This window comes from Nothoprocta perdicaria, unplaced genomic scaffold, assembly GCF_003342845.1.
Source record: "Nothoprocta perdicaria isolate Ctin4 unplaced genomic scaffold, notPer1 scaffold_81, whole genome shotgun sequence".
In the NCBI taxonomy this organism is placed as follows: domain Eukaryota; kingdom Metazoa; phylum Chordata; class Aves; order Tinamiformes; family Tinamidae; genus Nothoprocta; species Nothoprocta perdicaria.
Window position 1 is genome coordinate 1,309,203 of NW_020456099.1, and position 14,809 is coordinate 1,324,011.

General features: G+C 35.7%; 1 protein-coding gene across 1 annotated transcript in view; it reads right to left on the reverse strand.

The window, feature by feature from the left end:
- Positions 1 to 2,664: 2,664 nt before the first annotated feature.
- Positions 2,665 to 14,809, reverse strand: part of INTU (inturned planar cell polarity protein) — a 45,196-nt gene continuing 33,051 nt past the window's right edge. Inside the window, exons 8-16 of the mRNA XM_026051970.1 lie at positions 14,059 to 14,248; positions 12,017 to 12,070; positions 10,799 to 10,861; positions 10,149 to 10,370; positions 9,145 to 9,567; positions 8,578 to 8,675; positions 7,703 to 7,892; positions 4,166 to 4,320; positions 2,665 to 3,447 (exon numbers count right to left, since the gene is read on the reverse strand). Of these exons, the coding sequence (XP_025907755.1) occupies positions 3,336 to 3,447; positions 4,166 to 4,320; positions 7,703 to 7,892; positions 8,578 to 8,675; positions 9,145 to 9,567; positions 10,149 to 10,370; positions 10,799 to 10,861; positions 12,017 to 12,070; positions 14,059 to 14,248 (1,507 nt within the window). The 3' untranslated portion in view covers positions 2,665 to 3,335. The remainder of the gene's footprint in view (positions 3,448 to 4,165; positions 4,321 to 7,702; positions 7,893 to 8,577; positions 8,676 to 9,144; positions 9,568 to 10,148; positions 10,371 to 10,798; positions 10,862 to 12,016; positions 12,071 to 14,058; positions 14,249 to 14,809) is intronic.

The following is a 14,809-nucleotide window of genomic DNA, read 5'->3' on the forward strand; positions in this document are numbered from 1 at the left end:
GCGCCCCTCGTGCCGCCTCCGCCGCTGCTGCTCTTCTGGGCGCGCAAGGAGSCCTCTCGGTAAAATAGTTTCGAGCGCAGGTGGGCAGGGTGGAGGGCCTGCCTGCCAGTTCAGGGGAGAGGAGAGAGAAAGAGGCAAAAATAAAGAGTAAAGCTGCACAGCGTGAAGGTGTGGAGAGACACAGCTGTTCCCTCCTTACCGACCCTCAGGCTGGTACCTGCCTGTAACTGCAAGGGGGATCCAAGTTGCTCTTCCCTCCTTGTCTGTTTTTATGATGATTATCTCTTCATGATCAAGAAAGAGAAAGAAAGAAAAAGAGGAGTGTATAACTTGGCRCCCAGCTTTCCCCTGCCTGCCTCATGGAGGAGTTGCGAGGGAAGGAGGCCTGGCTAGYGCCCGACAGGGAAGGCAGTAATACAGCGACCCATGGGGAAGCAGCACTCTACACCTGGGAAGGTCAAGCACACAAGTGGATGGATCAGTGCTACATGCTCTAGCAGGTAGTTTATATTAGACAGAAGAGGAGAAAGACTGCTAAGTTTTCTTCCCCAGGAGTGTGCACCCCTATGAACTCTCAAAAAGTTCTTGTGAATTGGGGAATCATGCCCAGCTCCCACCACAAAGACCCACAGAATAAAAAACAGTAGGTAAGCCAACTGCTCCCTTTTATATTGAAGTAGTCTGAGTTAATATTATGCATAATAAATAAAAGTAATAAAAGTAAATGCATATTGATCATGTAATTTATTCTCGTCCCATGACTTGGCATACCTTCTTGGTTTGCTGTTATCTAGCTTTTCTTGTCTCTTTTTGTTTCATAAATTGCTTCCCCTCCATCTCCTGCCCTTCTTTGTGACTAAGGAAGGAAAGAAGTACCATATTTCTGAAGTCCCATATTTTAATTGATAGTGTTTTTAATTTTTTTTGTTTGCATCTAGATAGCCATGTCATTATAGCCTTTCATACCCTTCTCCCCTCTTTTTTTATGAGCAATCACTCAAAAGCAAAACAAATATATATATATATTTATTTTGAGCAGTAACAGTGAAGGTTCTGCTCTCTTAGTAGCTGCTCTCCTTATYATTTCATCTTAGCATTAACTCAATACACCATGATTCACAGCTATTTCTTGCTGAAAGTTACAAAGCTAGAAGATTTGTATCAAATATCTGGTAAAAAAATCAGCATCCTATAGGAAAATACAACCTTTCATCATTTAGGGCTCCTTTAAAAAATGTTCTTTAACATCCACAAAATCTTATCTACACTCAGATGACTAACAAAATAACAAGTTAAAGTCTAGTATCAACAAGGCTAATGCTAATTTGCTAATTTCACAACTCTTTTTTTAGTGTACTATACAGTTTTGAGTATAAAAACTGTTTAAAGTGCACATGAATTTTTTTTTCTCCCTTAACCCACTAGCAAGTCATCTGAGTCTAACCCACTACAGAGCCAGCAACATAACCTAGTAAAGAAGAGGTTATACTTCTGATAGGTTAGCAAGGTTACTACGCATGAGTCTCTGGAGAGTTTTGAAGAACTCAAGTCAGCCAACTGCCTGACTAATCATAAAGACCTAGATGGAAGTTACTTGTCTGAACAGGCTGCCTTTTCTAAAGCATCTTATGAGTCAAACCGTATAGCACAACCTTTGAAAGATAGAAGCAAATGACAAACATCAGCAAAATGACACCTCTCAGTACAGACACATACCTGTATGCACAAACACATATACAGGCTATGTGAAAGCTATTAAGCCTGATCAGRAAAGTGCAGCCAAGACTGCTTTCTTTCTTCTTTCTTCTTATAGCTACAGAAAGATCCTTATGTGTTCAAAAACTAGATATTTTAGAATTTTTAAAAGTTCTTTCCATTATTATCCATTGATTGCATATCCTTATTTTTCGARCAGTGCAACATATCACCTCTTCATCAATTTGTAGATGAGGAGCTCTGATAAAAACACTATATTAAAGTAACCCAGTTCTGTATGTTTTAAACAGAAATACTGAGATCATCAAGGCACCAGGGATTCCAGAGAAGACTGATTTAACAAAACCTTTGCTATGTGCATAAACTTCAGGCCCACGACTTCTAGWGTCTGAAATGAAACTGACTGCTAAGTAACTAAAGCCAAACTGGGAATCACTCTGAGTTAACAGTTTTAGGCACCTCATTGACTATTTGAGAAATACTCTGAAAGGTATAAACAAGGTGAAAACGCTCTTCAGATCTGAATGTGGAAGCATACATAATTGAATTTACTTTCCTACACCCCATTGCATCTTCAGTCTTATATTTATGATAATCACTCATGGAAAACAAACAGAAGGAGGGGAAAAAAGAAAGAATCCTAGCTGAGCTGTTGGCRTGGTCTGTGAAGGCATTCTGTGCACATGGCCATGCCAAAATGTGCTGGCTGGGGGGAAAAAGTTCCGAAAATTGTACCCTATACATTATGCCACTAGTARAAAAGCCTTAGGAGCACCCAGTCTGTAGATTACAAAACTTCCAACTAAATAAACAAATTAGATAATATGTTAAGTACAAAAATAAAGGTTGTATTTTAGTGACCTTTAACAAATAAAYGTATTTATTATAAAATCATGAGAAAAATATAAAAGTAGCCAAGTTCATGCACAGGTATTAAACTACCAACTACTATTTTTGTTCTCTACACATTTACTTTTGTGCTTTCAAAACTGCTTTATAGAAAATACAATAATCATTTACAGGTAAACTTATCAGGTAAAATGTCAAATACCCTATAGCCTTTAAGTATTCAGAAGACCATCCTGGAAAAGAAAATGGTAGGCTGTTAGGTTTAGGTGGCTAAGTGCCCTTAACCTGCCAAAAGATTTCTTTCTGGTTTGATTCACAAAAGGCTACTGAAATCATTCAGGATTCTTCATGTCCYTAGAGTCACAAAATTTTAATGAATTGCAAAATTTATTTCTTCTCTCATACCTGATTGCCAAATATTCAGAGAGCACTTTGAGCATATCAGCTTACCATTTTACGTTGAATATCGTACCCTGAACACCAGTGAATGTACAAATTATGTTGATGTTTTCATATAATAAAAATATAACCAGGATAAATAATTTGACAGTGTATTAAAATAAGGAATTTGGTTCTCTGACATCTTTTTAAATGTTAAAGTGATTCGATAAGAAATCATCACTTAAGTTCCACATCTGTGTGACACTACAAGGTAGGTTTACTACTTGAAAAGTGTTTCAGATATATGCCCTAGGTGAGTACCACGATTCAGTTCATTTGTCTTGGTGTGTGAATACGGTGGAGAGGTTCCAAAGAGTCCAAAAGCCCATCTACGTAGCTAAGCCGAAGGATAGCTTAAAGGCCTGTTCAACAGCCACTTCTGTGACTGAGTCATGAAAACAGACATAAAACTCCTGAGGTTTTGGATGCAGAAAGAGTCTCCTGAAAAACAAAAGATAGAAATTTTCACTAGTTAATAATAATACTATAATAATATAATGAATCAATCAAGCAGAGTCATTTATTTCCCTTTTATCCCTTGAACAAACAATTTTTGAAAATAATTTCTGCCTAATCAAACATTTGCATTGCCTTTTTTTTAAAATCAAGTACATATACAAAAGACAGATGATGAACACACACAAAAGAAGCAAAAATCCTGTTGACCTCCTAATTATAGCATGAATATCTATTTAATTGAGTTAAAATGTCAAGAGTACAAAATGTAGGTAGAAAGGGGGAACAACACCAAAGACAAATAGTGGCTGTGGACTGTAGCTTATTGACCGTGACTTCAAAAATTGCAAGATTTTTATATTCTGAAGGATCAAGTGATGATGGAGGTTTTCATGCATCAGGAAATGCAAGGAAAATTTCTCATTACAATCTCTTACTTTAAATTTATTATTTCTAATATTCAATACATCAGGCAGTATGCTGTTCTGTACTACAAATTACCCTTAGCTATGTAGCAAGACATATATATGTATATATATTTTATTAAGAGAAATGACTTAAGTTTAGATAATAGCACCGGTGAACAAGCACTATCAAATGCAATGATAACAGCAGAAYTTAATTTCATACATATATATTTGAAAGCAAATTAGGGAAAGGAAGTTTCCATTCCAGAGAAAGATACATCTCTTTTTAAACTTACCCTACAACCCAGTAACTCATTATAGGTGGTGGTTTCTTCTGATCAGTCCAGTTATCAGGAGAGCACTCAAACAAAACCCCATGTTCTTTTACTGTATCTAGATCTGCATCTGTGCTACTGAATTCTGAATTCCTATTGCCAGCTCTTTTCTTTTTCTGTAAAACAACAGGTGAAGTGTTAGTAAAGAATACACTTTTTTTTTTTTTTTTTATCCAAATACCATCAAATTTAGCTGCAGGATGATTTTTTCAGGAATCTGTGTTAAATGGTTAAATGATCTTGCTGTTAAAAATCCTGGTTTAGAAGACATAATTAATTTGCTTAGATATGATTCTTCAGAGTTAAACAAGCCCAGTATCAACAGGCTTTTTCACTGTTAAACAACTTAGAGGTAGAAACATGCTTTCTGTTTGGATTTTTTCTCCTTCGTGACAAATATTCTTCTCTTTAATAACACATCTAAGATAACACAGCAGTATTAAGAAACAAAGTGTGTTAAAACACCTAGCCACCTCAACCTCTTTCCTTCTCTTTGTACCTCCCCAATGAAAAATTGTGGCAGTAAATGCTTGGATAAATCTGACCGGCTAGGAATTTTCTTTAAACAGTTATAWTTCTAGCAGTTATATTTCTAATACATTGCATGCATTTATATATATATATATAAAAATATATATATATGTATGTATTTTGTCTCGTTAAGCTTTTGGGCCTGTTTTGTACATAGCCTCTGAGTAAAACTTGTTCCAAGTGAACTGAACTCCTGCTCTCCACTTGGTGAGGATTATATTACATGCACAGAGGCTACTTTTCTCTCTTGGCTCTGTGTGGATGCTCCACAGCCTGCGAGTCCAAAAAAGTCACTATGTCTTTTATAAGGAATGAGAGGATGAAGAGAGCAGAAGGCCAAAGAGGGAATTTCAGAAGCTTTCTCTATTCATCCACATCTTCTGCTGAACTCAAAGGAATGTCATGGAGAATAAATRAGAGAGAAGCATGATGACATTGAGGAGACAAATCTGCAAATCTCTAGCAATGTAAAAGAGAAGTTTGTTACACTAGGAGACTTCTGGTTCCACTGTAATGCTGCCARTGAAACTTCTGTTCCAATCAGTTACTTCAAAGGTGAAAGAAAAGGAACTTGCTTTTGCTATGTGCAGAAGTAGAAACCACTTCTTTCAGCTGGCCCATAATGAAGATTGTGGGGATGAAGGTCTAGAAGTAAAAAAGTAGGTGGAAGACATCACAACTATCTAATGTCTGTCAGGAAAGGGCTGGAGAAAAAATGAAGTGCCTAGCACTTTTAAAAACAAAGTTCATAATACTTGCATGAGAAAGCATCTTTTCATTTCCCTAAACATATTTTAGATTAAATTGATAAAGCATGTTCTAAACTACTGTTAGTTTATACAGTAGAACAAATTTCACAGTACATGACTTAAACCTTTCTGTATCTTTTCTTAGAATATAAAATTGTCTCAAAGCCTGTTCTTTTCAATGTTGCTACTTAAAAGATTTAAGGAATACATCAGTCCTCTGTCTAGTATTTTCCTCCCCTCAAAATGGTGCAGTTATCTCATGCATTTCCAAGTTGACATTTGTACAAACATATTACAGAACGTCTTACACTACGTGATTCATACCAAAAGTAAAGTACAAAAAACATGTACATTTGGAGGGGTTATTTGAGACAGTTGTGAGGGTAATTTAATCCAATACTTCTACTTGCCTTAAAATTTCTTTCCCTCTACCTTTCCTTAAAATAAGAGAATTTAACTTATAATGAAGAAGAAAATGAGACCAGAGCTACCCATTACTTGGCTAGTTTATTCAGGTATTCAGTTTTTCCTTGGCTAGTTTATTCAGGTACCTCAGATTCTGTTCTACAAGACAAACTGTACACTGCAGCATATGCTAGCTAATGATTTCTGACCTTCAGGGCAGAATGAGCTCAGCAGCTACCTGCTATACTGACACATGCCTAAAGAGGCAGGAAGGAGGGTGCTGTGATTCAAAAAGTACTTTTCACTTTCAAGCATGGATTTACGCATCCTGTTAGTCACACCTCGTACTCCTGAATTGTTTCTTGATTTGTTTATTTTTGCTTTGAAGGAAAACTGGAAAAAAAYAAAAACAAAACTGTCTCCTTAGAATTATTCATCCTGAACCTCGGTCTCATAAGAAACTGAGAAAACAGATCACTAAATGAACCTATTTTTTCTAATCCTTAAGAATCCTAGATGATTTATAAGGCACATCTGTCTAATCAGAAATGACTTCTTTGGTAACTTCAAGGAAGCATGAAGAAAAATCATACTGATATTTACGAATAGCATTTATCTGATTATAYTGTTATTTCTCATTCCTTATAATCAGCAATGCACCGTAGGGAGAAAGGCTGCAGCTTAGGGCTGCTCCTTTTTTTAATATGGATTGTCACTTTAAAATCTAAAAATGCAACTGATACACAGTATTCTCTGTATGTTTGCATGCAGTTACTTCTCTTTCGTAGAGACTAAGCAGGTCACAGATTCAGAGTGGGGATGATATGTTACTCTGATTTGATTCATGATGGTAAAAATCAACAGTGCAACTAACAAATCAGGCTTTTAGCAAAATAAAACATGAACTGGATGCAAAACATCTGATCTCAGGACAATGTCTCAAAGTGATTCTTATACCTATCRTTTAGATTTCTGCATTTCTATTATCACGGTACTCTGGAATGATCATTTGCAATAAACAGAAATTTATAGTCACACACAAGGCAGAAATGTGGACAGATGTAACATCAGCAGCTTTAGACTCCACTCTAAATGCCAAGTATCTACATAAACCTTGTGGGACATCAGGCTTCAGCCCAACTCCAGAGCAAGGCTGGAAGTGGCATCTTTGCAAAAAGACAAAGCCTTACCTGCTCTTCCATGCCACCTAATCTATTATGATCCTAAAGCTATTATTTGGCAGCATAATTTAAAGTAACTGATCATTACAGCCAGCCTTCTTCTAGACAAATATGCGTGTGAACAAACTATGACAGGTCGAAACCGTGTAAGCAATCTTAGAATGAACTGCCTTCTTCCCTTCAGACACGTCCTTGTCAGGTCATTGCTCAGACCCACTGGCAGGGCATTGAGGGGAGATTGCACTGTCACTGCCCACATGAAATTTCTGCAGAAAAAAATTGGGCTTAAATTTCCCTTGCTGCCAATACGAAATGTCTCCAAAGCCTTAAGATGTCTAGAAAATGTCTCTCTTTTGCTATGTATAATTCTTGAGCCCAGTGCGTGAAGCTAAGTTACAAAACGCYACACTGGTTATGTAGTGTATTCATTTTGAGAGCACTTACTGCACGCCTGCTTGGTTGGACAGAGAGAGAAACTGCCCTTAAGAATAAAGATACCAGATGCATTAAACAACCACTGACATACACAAAGTCTTGGTAGTGGACTATTTAAATAATGAAGTAGAAACATTCTTGAAATGCTGAGTTCAGACTGTAAGTAAAGAGAAAAACAAAAGACAAAGTTTTCATACGTCTTTCTTTATGGACTTCTGGAAAATGGAACGAATTGAAAGACAACAACGATGAAAATTCTCGATTAACTGAGGGTGCAGGGAGCCCCCGAGCCGGGCTACTTCTTTGTGAGTTGGGGTAATGAAGATTCCTTGCACTGTTTCCAAAAATAAGTAATGGAAGAGGGTGTTCTCAGGACCAGATGTCAACCTTGAAAAATAGGAAAAATTATTTAAAATTCAAGTAAATGCGATTTTTTTTTCAGTCACAAATTATATACTTTTATTTCTTAAAACAGAACTGTTTCCTTGGTAGCTACCCAAAAAGGGGTACAGACATTGCAAAAGCCTATTTCCATACCAAGGAAATCCTGCTAATTTGGACTGTTAACACTCCTAAAAAAAACAAACAACAGAAAACCCTGTGGCACTAGCTTGATACTGCATCTACACTCCCAACAATTGTAATCAAAAAATGGAATTAAAAGGAGAAATAAAAGCTTGCCAGGGGGAGGTAGGGAAAGCTTTCCTTAGAGCTCGCACACACCGGCAAAGCTGCCTCCGCAGTCACAAGCAACGAGAGAGAAGGAGGACGGCCTCTCTTTACACACCTACCTAGACGTACAGAGGCACAAGGTGCATGTGTGGCCCCAGTACACTCATTTATTTGAAGTTTAAAGGTTATGTTTGTGGGGTGTGAATATATTCTAGTGATAATTCTCTTGAGAAAAAGTGTTCTTTTCTAATTAATGATCTCCATTAAAGAGCTTCACTTTTCAGAAGTCTTGCATAGGAAACTTTTGTCTAAAATTTATGGAAGAACATGTGTCATCTGTTTGTCTCTGAAAAAAAACATATAGTCTTTAAAAAAATTATAATAAAATATTAATTCTTACTTGATAGTGTTATAGAGTTCTTCATCTCTTTCTGAAAGATTCTTTTTAAGGTTGCCTAAATTAAATGGATTTGGTAGAGTAAGTGTTTTTTTAGAAACCTGAAAAACAGTAGAGAAAGCACAGTTAGTGGAGGAAAAAAAAAAAAGGAAAAAAGAAAAAGAATAAAGCAGTATTTTAAAAAGGCACAAATCAGTTGCACCAGCTTGTATAAATGTATTTTATAGCCTGCAGTCTTTTGGGCTAAAATGGATCAGCATCAGTTTTACAACTGTAGAGCTGATAACTTCTACCTTTGGGATTATTTTGGGGATGTTCTCTATTCTGCTCTTTGCAACTCACCTGTGCCTAATTTAGTCATCCACAAATCAAATACTTAGAAGCCGTGATAATTAAGTTAAAAGACGTGTGATAACCATGAGCCTGACCCAAGACCTCTTAGATTTTTTAAGCTCTTTTCTTTAAGTGTTTTTATTAAAAAAAGAAAGTAAAAATAGTCTACCTAATTAAATAACCACCTCCCTCAAACCCACCAGAACATTACAATGCTCTTTGTCCCTCTTCTCAGACCTGATCTGATACAGACTGTGGGTTACTGATTCCATCTGCTGCAGGACCTTCATTATCACGGTCAGGTSCCCCACTGGTTCTCGTAGGACTCGGCTTACGGCTCGTTAAAGAAGAGTCACCAAACAGGGTCCTTTTGCTTGCCAGAGCAGTTACTGTTTTGGAAGTACTTTGTAGCTTGCTTAGGATGGGTGAGGTTGTCAGGCTCTCTACTTTGTCCCGCGTTGCAGGAAGAAACCAGTCGGCGCAAGACAGAGGTGGAATGGAGGGAGAATCCAGCCTTTCCTCTATGCTGGCATCTATTCCTTCCAGCTGAAGGATGGTGGCTTTGACTTGATCTACATAAATGGAGTCTGGTCCTGGATTCCCAATGGCTTTCGATGCACAGCCGCCTGCCTCCAGCAGAACACACAGCATGAAGTGTCTCTGCAAACGTGCAGGTAGGAACATTAGCTTTGGATAAGATTTAGATTTATATCTAATATATTTAGATATTTAATTAGATACTAAGATTTAGATTTATATCTAATGTATTAGATTTATATCTCATCTACRTGCACTATCATCCACAGTTCCTCCTCTTTACTACAACATTGGGTTTTTTTGCTGTTTTTTTTTTTTAATCAAAATCATGTCCAAGGAAATCTTGCTAATCAAGCTATAATGGAAATATAAAATTTATTATTTCCATAGGCTATTTGTTGATTTTACTTTTATAAATTTTATATTTTCAGAAAATTATTTTAAGAAATGTTTTTTGAAACATCTGCAACTTTAGAAAAAATACATAAAAATAATGAGAATTTGGAATTAAACTTGAAAATTTTATAGTTGTTATTGAAACAATTCTGCCCTTTAAGAAACGTTATCCCATGAAACAGCTACAGTATAGATCTTTTGTAAAATCACAGAATTAACATATAGCAATATATGGTCCTGCTCAAAACAGACAGTACACAATAGCCAAACAACATCAGAAATCAGATGTGCTGGGAAGATTAACTTACCAAGCCCACTATCAATAAAAAGTATCTTGCTTCAGGTTCACTGTATCCTGTAAGACTTGAAGCATCACTTGGCTGCATATGATGGTGTGGAAATACTTCCCGCCATATCACTAACTGGCCAATCTTCTGTTCTGCTGCCAAGGGTAACAGACAATAGTGCCGACTGTATAAACCTATATCAATAAGATCTTCTTTTGGCAAGTGATTACCAATCAAGTAACCCTTAATTAAAGAAAAGGAAGTATATTCAGTAAGAAATACAACAACTCATCACTTAAGAGTTTTATCTAGAGAGATCTATGCTCCACATACATTGAGATTATAAGTTTTATGCACAGGAATTTTTTTTTTTTTGGTATATATTGTAAAACAAAAAGAATTCTGGGTTTTTGGATCGTGTCTGAAGAAAGTAAACACCGTTTAAACACTGTTTAAACAAAGTTAGAACATCAATATATATGCAAGTTGTCGAAGACAAACTGGGAAATGTATGGTTTAACAGTTTAACATGATGCAAAACAGCTATTGACAAAACCACCTAGAGAGTCAAGGTGTTTTAATTATCCTTTCTGCAATGAGTTTATCCATGACTGGGTTGCATTTGCAGATGCTGTCCTTTCTTAATCACTAGCCTTAATCAACAATATTACCTTGTAGAAGAGGCAAGAACCCAAAATGGTATACAGTCTTCTCATGTCGTAGTAATCTTCAGACTGCGAACAAGAACATGGTATAGTTTCTGATTCAGAATTTTTCTTTTACTGAGCAAACATAATTAAACCTTTTCCAGTCAGTGGTAATCAATGTGTTCTTAATAATTTCATTTTTCATAGCTTTGTATTATCAATATGACATCAGAAAGGCAGTAMTGGCAGTAGTACAAAGAGCTAAGTAATGTATGAAGCTGTTAGCTATCAAGCTTTCATTAGYGACTTTCATCAACACAACAAAACTTCCATTTTCTCCAACAATTTCCAGCTCAGAATATCAATGCTGAGTTTTCCTWAATTCCTATTTTTCCTTAAACTGTTCTTGTAGGATAAGCTATCCCAGTGCAGCAGGTGAAGCGTGACTGTTGGCACCAGGGGGCCCTCTTAGAGCAAAACTTCCCCCCACCTCTGTCATATTTGAACTGTTACCCAAAATACCCCTATTTATTGATCTTTTAACTGAAATGYCCAATGTTCTCAGATCTTTAATACTAACTTTAGGTGGATATTGTATATTTTAAATGAAATGAGTGCAATAAATTTGTCTGCAATAAAATACTACTTAGCAGACATCKCTTTTTGTAAAAATTCATCTGCTTTGTTTAGTGCAATAATTTTTCTTCATTGTGACACTTTAAGACATAGTTAACAGTTCAAGAAGATGGATTGTAGTCTGCCTACTTGTATTTTAGGATTCAAGTATCTTGTAATATGTATGCCTAAATTTTTATGATGAATATGTGATTAAACATATTTTCTTTATGTCTAAGTATATTATACTTACCATAATTTTAAAATAATTGTTCTGAACACAGATTTAATCTTGTTAATATAAAAAAAGAAACTCAAAAATTTTAATACATTTTCATCTGACCGTCCAAGACATGCATAGAAAGTAATACTCAAGTAAACTACTATTTTCTCCTGAACAGTGCTAGGATATGTATAACTTCCAGAACTTTCCTGAAACTGGTAAGTTTATTTCTTAGTYCTCCACAGCATTTTTCAGCTGTTTTTGGAATTTCTTGAAAAAGAGAATTATAGAACATCTTTTCCTTATTTTCCTATTTAAAAGTCGATGTATTTGCTTTTTTTAAACTACTGAAGATTTTGTGCACTGCGAGCAAACAAACTAAAAATGAAAACAAAAACATTTACCAGCTCTGCAAAATCAGCTGCTTCCAGATCACTCAGGGCTGTGTCAATTTCCATCTGGAATATTTAAAGAGTACACTTCAACAGAAATTTCCAAGACATTTACTTACCATAATAGCATAGCTCATATTGTTAGTCTTACAAGAAGAGGATTCAAAAGTGCAGAGTGAATGATAAAAAACACATATAATTTTCATTGGCAATATCAAACATCAAGAACACCTCAATTCATCAAACTATAGAAGAATCTTTTTCAATTTCTGTATGTTTCCCTCTTCTTTGAAACTTTAAAATCTGGCTGCTTGTGCTTGTCTGCCTCCTGAACCTGCTGTTCTGTACAAAGGAAATGTCGATCTTACTTTCGGCCTGTGTTTAAAAAAACATGAAGTCTAGAGTCTGTGCTTTAAAGACTAAAGACAACCCTGAAATCTGGCAAACTTTTATATCCAACTGAGTTATTAGAAAAATCTTTTTCATGATGGATTTAGTTTTTATATCTATAGAAATTGCCTAAACTGAATCTGTGAAACAGATTTAAACTTGTGTTATTTATTTAGCTACAAGAACTGTTGATCAATTTAAGTTTTACTAAAACCACTGTCCTTTAAAGCCACTGAAGTTCCTGACATAAATGTGCTACTTAATGAAAAGAACATAAAACTCACCCTGATGCACTTATGGGGCTATATATATAAACAAGCTGCCTCTAAGTGAAATACAGAAAATTTTTCAACTTTAGGGAAATGTCAGTTGGACTATTCGCATTCAACAACTAACTAAATTCTAAGCTTTTTCCCCATTTAAGACTGAACTGGTTTTCTGTCCAAGAAAAAACTTCTTACTTTTATATTCTTTATACAATATAAACATCTTCACCAAAATTATCTACCGGAAATTTCATTTACTGCAAGAACAGCTTTACTTGAAACTTTGGATGACCTAAGATAATTTGCCAAATACATGTCCAGATCATGCCTTTTTTTTTTTTTTTTTTTTTTTAAATAATCCCTCTAGAACTTCAAAGTTCACAAGAAAATAAAGACCTTACTACGTAAGATAGAGAACAAAGTGTAGCAGAGAAACTTGAGAGAGAAAAAAAGGAAAAAACAAAGTAAACAGATTCATCCATCTACTACTCAAGGGAAAAAAAAGGCGTTATTTTCTAGATGAGAAAAAATGTGTGGCAATAGTTAGAGATGCACTAAGCCACATTTGAAACACATATCAAATTGCTGACTGACCATATGCTGCAACTACCTGTGGCGTAATCACTTTATTCTCTTCAGTTACAGTAGCATGGGTTTTGCAAATGGGTGGCTGGGCAAGGAAAGGAGTATTGTGCAACCCTCTAGGATTTTCACTTGGTTAGCAGATTTAGGTGCAGAAAAGACCATCTTTTCTATGAAAGAAACTTTCCTGAGACACTTCAAAAATTTGTACTTSAATAGATAAAATGCATAAAACAGTTCTACCACAACGAAACTTTGTAAGGACAATTTAAAAGTCTTTGTTATCTGACTGTATGTATAGTAAATAAAATTTGCACATGTAACTGAACTTCTTGGTCAGAGTTACAGTAGATTTCATTTAAAAAATATTGTTAAAAGATTGTTTTGTGCAAAGAAGGATAAGGAAAATACAGGGTTTAGGTAATACTTTGCCACCATATCATTTATCACATACTAATGTGATGTGATTTATCACATACTATGCTTACTAAAACATAAAGTTACATACCAGAAATTGCTATCCCCACTGCATTTGATGCTTGTTAAAGGTGCTTTTATTAAAAGAAAGCTTGAATCCATTGTCATGTTCTCTTCCTAGATAACTGGCAAGTGAAATCACCAGCCTGCACTCATAATGGCAATTTTCCTATGGAAATGAATGCAAAGTTCGAAACAAAAATCCACCGAAGGATCTTGAAGAAAAACGGATGGCTTCAGTTAGGTAAAGACTTAAATTATATGATATCAGCAGATAGTATACCTAAGACCTGTGTCACTTCTTTGACCTCATATAATTGTTATTGAAAGTGAGATTACCTTGATTTCCTGGGGCAGTGTCAGCCAGCGCAGGCCTGGGAGACTGTCTAAGAGTAGGGCACTGCAGGAGTCGTAGTGCTGAGCACTGGGGCTTGCGTTTGCATTGAGTCTTGCRGGCTGCAGTGCTCGCTGGAAGAACAGGTTGAAAAAATGATCCAGGCGAGAAACATTTTCTACCTGGCAAAAGGCACTGAACAAACATGAACTCCAAGTTAGAATAACATCAAGAATCTTGTAACTTGTTTATATAACCCTCCGTGTTAGAGCAGGCTCTTTACAGCGTGATGCTTCATTTAGACTTTTTTTTTGAACATCCACTGTAAACATGAAAAAAATCCACTATGCTGATATCTAGGACAGTACATACACAAAAAGAAAAAAAACCCTGTCTTRCTAAAAGCAGAAGCAGTAGAGTATCACACTAGTGTTTTAGAGTAACCGAAGATGAGACCATGATTAGCTTTCTTCCTCAGTCCGGCTTGCTTAACTTGAATATTTAACTATTTTGTTATGCTATAGATCACTGGTGTAGCACTATTCATGTTTTTTTCAGGACATGTGGAAAAGCATTCTAGTATTCTGAATGGCCTCTTACATTTGTATCAAAATTAACTATATTACCTCTCATATTCAAAGCTGTATTTGTTTTTAGATGCATTTAAATAGTTGCCAATATAACATATAAAAGTTGTTCCTTGTTATGAAATAACGTTAAAAATATCATGAGACAAAAATAAGATCTGATGTTATG